The 5,858-nt window shown below is 41.5% G+C and overlaps 1 protein-coding gene across 1 annotated transcript in view; it reads right to left on the bottom strand.

Moving 5' to 3' along the window:
* The window catches only part of C4BPA (complement component 4 binding protein alpha), a 27,719-nt gene extending 21,861 nt beyond the window's left edge, over window positions 1-5,858 (bottom strand). Inside the window, exons 1-3 of the mRNA XM_013003940.3 lie at window positions 5,730-5,858; window positions 4,276-4,458; window positions 1,875-1,974 (exon numbers count right to left, since the gene is read on the bottom strand). Of these exons, the coding sequence (XP_012859394.3) occupies window positions 1,875-1,974; window positions 4,276-4,458; window positions 5,730-5,823 (377 nt within the window). The 5' untranslated portion in view covers window positions 5,824-5,858. The remainder of the gene's footprint in view (window positions 1-1,874; window positions 1,975-4,275; window positions 4,459-5,729) is intronic.

Genomic DNA, 5,858 nt, shown 5'->3' with positions numbered 1-5,858 from the left:
TACATTTTTGTTCATTCGGGAAACTGACGGACCTCCAAAACAAGGTTTGTCGTCAATCAACATTTCACCTTTTGTGAAACAAGAAAACCACTTGTACACTTGATTTTTTCCCCCCAAAGTGTTATCCTTGTAAACTGTGTTCAACATCACAACAGTTTCTGTGGCATTTTTCCCAAGCAGGAAACAAAATTTCACAGCCACACACTGTTCTCTTAAATCATTCATCACAAAAAACAAGGTTCTAGCAAAATGGCTTTTACAAAAGAAAGTCACTGTGACCAGAAAGAACCTTCCCAGGTGACACCACTGTGTGCACTAACTCAGAGTGAGTTGCTCAATGCTCGCCCAGTGAGAAAAATGCATACTATGAAAGCTCTGCCCAATGGAGCTTTTATCTGTTTGTTTGGTGTGTGTTTAGGGGATATATCTATATCCCCTAAAAAGAAAAAATCCAAAATATTAATAGGAAAAATAGGCAGAAGTCATGACTAGATAGTTGACCAATAAATTAAAATATCCCTTGAACATTGAAAAAGCTGCTCAAACAAGTTCACAATAAGAAAACTATATATCAAAACTATAGTGAGATGTCATTCTAATCTCTTAAATATGAAACCTATGTCATTCCAATCTCTCAAACCTCAAGACCATAGTGAGATGTCATTCTAATCTCTCAAATTGGCAAAAATCCAAATCTTTGACAAATTTTCAAAAGTCTGCCAACACACTCTGCTGGAGGTTTGATGGAAAATCTCATATTTGTGAACTCTGTAAAAAACTGTGTAACCTACAGGGGACAACACGGCCATTTGAAAAATTTCAAATATCAATGTTCTTTGATTCAGAAATTCCACTCTGGGAATTTACTCCACAGATATAACTGCACTTGTACACAAAAATACAATTGAAAATACCCAACATTCCATCGAGGGGTTGCTAGTGCCATAGCGCATCTAAGCCCACTGTCATTGGGTCCATCCCAGCCCGTAGCCACCCAATAATGATGGGGTGGAATTTTGCCGTGGGGTTTCCAGAGCTGCAATCTCTACAGGAACCCAAATTGCTGCCATTGAGTTTATGCCGACTCACAGAGACCCTGTAGGTGAGGGTGGAACTACCCCTGTGGGTTTCTGAGTCGGTAGAACTTTACGGGAAGAGAAAGTCTCCTTGCAGTTAGCAACCTAGGTCTGTTGGCAGTCTGGATTACATGTTTGGGCTGCTAGCCACAAAGTGAGCTGTTTGAAACCACCACCTGCTCCTTGGGAGAAAGATGAGGCTTTCTGTTCCAGGAACTGCCTGTGGGGGCAGTTCTACTCTGTCCTATAGGGTCACGATGAGTCAGAATCAGCTCTGGCAGTGAATGAGAATCATTACAGAAGCACATTGCCACATCGCTCTCCCACGGAGCAGCCGATAAGGTCAAACTGCTGACCTTTTGGGTAACAGCCAAACATGTACTTACTCCCTATGCTACCAGAGCTTCTTATGATACAAGGATGTAAGGACATTGCATGGAATTATAAAAGGAGATGAATAAGGAATCTCTATGCAAACACATGTAAATATAAATGACAAGTAAATACAATAAGGCATGAAGTAGAACTACATTTGATATTGGAAAGGGAGAAAAATAAATACATATTGATTTCTTCACTTTTGTTTGTGTAAGGAAACACACAAAAATACACATTTTTTTAAAAGGCCAAAAGCAGTGTATCCTTGCCTACAGACAGAAAGGAATGGGATTTGTGGGCAATGGAGTGGAAGTGATAGTTACCTTAACAGACCAACCAAATTTTTAGAAATCTGACTACAATAGCTATTTTTTTTAACTCATTTAAAATAATTCTTTTTCTTGATTACCTCATACTCACCCTTCTAAACAGCGGAATTCTATGTGTGATCCATAACTTAAGTCTGTCTTAATTTCCACTTGGCCGTTAGGTATTTCTCCTGGGTTTCTGCATCGTTTTCCTGGGGGGGAATAAAAAAGTCAAACAATGATATTCCAAGCACTGAGAAGTAGACCATTAGAAAAGAGGTATGACGGGTCCACTTGAATTTCTGCTTCCAAAGAGATGAAGCAACTCAAGTTCAAATTCTTTCTTTCTTTTTTTTTAAATCATTTTATTGGGGGCTCCTGCACTCTTATCATAATCCACACTTACATCCACTGTGTCAAGGACTTTTGTACATTTGTTGCCATCATCATTTTCAAAACATTTTCTTTCTACTTGAGCCCTTGGTATCAGCTCCTCATTTTTTCCCTCCCTCACGAACCCTTCCCTTCCTCACGAACCCTTGATAATTTATAAATTTTTATTTTTTCATGTCTTAACTTATCGATGTCTCCCTTCACCCACGTTTCTGTTGTCCATCCCCCAGGGAGGGGGTTCTATGTAGATCCTGGTGATCGGTTCCCCCTTTCTCTCCCCACCTTCCCCTTCCCTTCCTGGTCAATCTTATTTCTTGAGATTTGCTCCTGACTCAGCATCTTATTTAGAAGAAAAATGAATGCAAATTTGGATGTCACTTTCTTTCTTTTTTTTTTTTTCCAGATACATTTGATCAATAAAGAAAAAATGTGTCCTCGCCTCTGCTCAATTAGATCAGAGTCCTTTTGGGGGGTGGGGGAGGGGAGGGTAAACAGTTAAGCACTTGACTACTGGCAGAAAGGTTAGTTCAAAACCACCCAGAAACACATTGAAAGACAGATCTGCTTCCAAATGGTCACAACCATGGCAATGCTACCGAACAGTTCTGCTCTGCACGCGTGGTCTCCATGAGGCAGAACTGACGGTGGCAACTGACAACACCAATAACCACAGAGCGATGGTCCAGGATTTAACATGCTAACCGGGAAGCTTTGCTCTAATCCATAGGTGCCCAAACTTAGTCAGCCTGCTGCCCATTTTTGAAAAAATTACTCAGTGCCCATTGGTAATTAACAACTTTTGTTGTTATTTTGTTTTATTACAAGTTCATTGGCATATAAGTCCTGTCTAATACAAGTTGAATCCTGTTAAGAAGAGTTATGCAATCCTCACCATAATCAATTTTAGAACATCTTCTTTATTCTCATATTCATTTTTCCAACTCCCACATCCCGCAACCTCCACTGCCATGCCCCTAGGTAGTTTTTAATCCAGTTATTGACCCCAGAAATTTATCTATTCTGGATTTAATATACAGAAACAACAAAACAAAATCAAGAAACAAACAAATAAAAAAAACCCAAAGTCAACAACATTGAAAAATTGGAGAAAATCTCAATTGAAAAGAACATAAAATATCTTAAAAACTGAAATCTAAAATGGGCAAAAGGGAGATCAGATGATAAGTTGGTACATGTTAATCTAACTGCACCTGCCATAATCGACTTTACATTGCTCTCTGAGAGCAGGGGTGTTCACCTCTGGACTATTTTGTACTGAATAGTCCATGATCCAGGATAAAGTGTAGGCATCTGCTTGTACAGCCTCCCTGGGTCTTTCCAGCACTCCCAGGGGGCAGTATACCTGATTTAGGAAACACTGCTCTAATTTGTCTATTGCGTGTCCTTTTAACTTGCGCTACTCAGTGTCCTTGGTCACAAATGGAACAACAACAAAAAAGGGTTTCAATTGTATACCATGAAAGGACAACGCCAAATGCCCTTCAATTGAGACAATGTCAACTCACAGCGACCCTCTAAGACAAGGCAGAACCGTTCCTATGGGTTTCTGAGACAGTAACCCTTTACTGTAGAAAGCTTCCTCTTTCTCCCTCTGAATGACTGGCGGTTTCAAACTAGTGACCTTGCAGTTCGCAGCCCAACTCATAACCACTGCACTACAAGGCCCCTACATAGCCTTAGTGCTGGAAAAGCATCTCTGAATGCATCCCCAACTGAGGGTGAATGGCCGCATCGTCTTCCAAACACAGCAAACATTTCAGGTGAGCCTCCTTTGGAAGATGCAAGGTGTGTGTGTGTGTGTGTGTGTGTGTGTGTGTGTGTAAAATGAATTTCATTGTCAAGATCTTAAAATTAAATATACCATTCAATTCTTGAAAGAAGTGCTTGGTGGACAGTTTTGTAAGCAATAGACTTCTATGTCCTTGTAATTAACTAGCTCCTATGTTTTTCTGTTTTACTTTTCTAGAGTGGCACACACACATGCACTGAAAACAGACACTCAAAGATTCCCATCAGCATTTCGGAGGCTGTTTGCCTCCTGAGACAACTTTCCAAAGAAGGAGAAGGCACAAGTGAACAAAACAAGTGCTGGTGCTTACTGATGCAGAAGGTGCTGTAGCTCCAAACTCCTCCGATGTCGCAGGTGAGGTGCGTGCTTGAGCTAGATCGACCGTAGCCGAGGCGGCATTGATACTTCAGAGTAGTCCCCGTTTTGAAACTTGTCTCATTCACCATATTGATTGGGAAAGCAAATGATAATTTGGGCGGGGGGCCACAGTCACCTGGACACAAACATGATCGAGAGCACCATCAGGTACAGCGCCCACCATACCCCAGCAGTGCAGTAGCCCGGTTTTTACAGCAGGATCCACGCTGCTGCTGCTCCTGTCGTGACCCCTGGCTCCCCACTGTCCAATGAGCCTGATGAGTGATTAGCAATACGTGTCTGCTGATAAATGATGAAGACACTGAGAATTATAAATAGTAACGACTATAGGCAGAGGTTTGTCATCACTAGTAAATAAGAGGTAGTTTATACAACTGTGATGACAAACAGACTTCGCCTGCCCATCGGGCGCCGTGTGTCTATTCACCCAGACGTATCCGTGCAATGCCAGAGGGCCTACAATTGAGCCTCAACAGGAGTAACAGTTACTGCCTTCGTAATGACACAACTACATCCCCTTGGTGGCCCAGAAAAGAGAATCTAGGGGGGTGGAAGACAAGTAAGAATGGCACTTTATTCCTTTCCACAAAAGAGGAAATCACATAAAATCATTTTTATGCCTCAGCTGTTGGATTTTTGTATGCAGTCTATATCTGATTATGCATCAATATTGTGCTCATCTTATAACAGAAAGAGAACACCTGCCTTCTAAACTCTGGGGGGGATATATATATATATATATATATCTTTTCATGCCTTGATAAGGAAGATGAAGCACTGAGTCCTTGAAACATGAACACCTTAATCTGCTTCTCTACCAAGAATTACTTACAGAATGGATTTACCTTTTAGGAGCCCCAATTGAAGTATATACCTCACCTCACTACTCTGTGTAAGCACACAGCAGTGAATGTTGTTTTTAGATTTGCTTTAAATCATGATCAGGTGTCAACTGTTCTCGGAAATTAAGAAGAAACTTTAGGAGGAATTGTCTAGAAAATGGCCCCTTGTGTGTAACGCAAAATCCCGAAATCCCAGCTTGTCAAATAAGCCCTATGTTCCTGAAGCTGTATGTCTGCTAGAACCTTCGAAACAAGCCTAACCCACTGCCATCGAGTCGATTCTGACTCACAGCAACCCTGTAGAACTGCCCGTGTACGTTTCCCAGACCCTTAACTCTTGACGGGAATGGAAAGCCTTGTCTTTCTCCAGTGGAGCAACTGGTAGTTCCAAACTACTGAACCTGAGGTTGGCAGCCCAGTGCATAACCCACTACACCACCGGGGGTCTTAGGTTAGAAATTTACTCCTCTCTTTATTAGCCATAACAAAGAAGGTGTAGATGATCTTATTTTTTGCCAGCTCGAACTTGTCCCTCATTACTCACCAAGAACAGTAGCCAAGAGAGCTGAGACGAAGGTCATTTGAAAGAGAGTTGGTTGACAGCCGTTCCACAGCTTGAAGAAGGGCCAGACTGCCATGTTTCTCTTTCTGTGAAGGGTCCAATTTGGAGCTC

The sequence above is a fragment of the Echinops telfairi genome, unplaced genomic scaffold (genome assembly GCF_000313985.2).
Source record: "Echinops telfairi isolate 266 unplaced genomic scaffold, ASM31398v2 ScPeMD7_7424;HRSCAF=8462, whole genome shotgun sequence".
Classification (NCBI taxonomy): Eukaryota; Metazoa; Chordata; class Mammalia; order Afrosoricida; family Tenrecidae; genus Echinops; species Echinops telfairi.
This window is presented reverse-complemented; position numbering and strand designations above follow the sequence as displayed.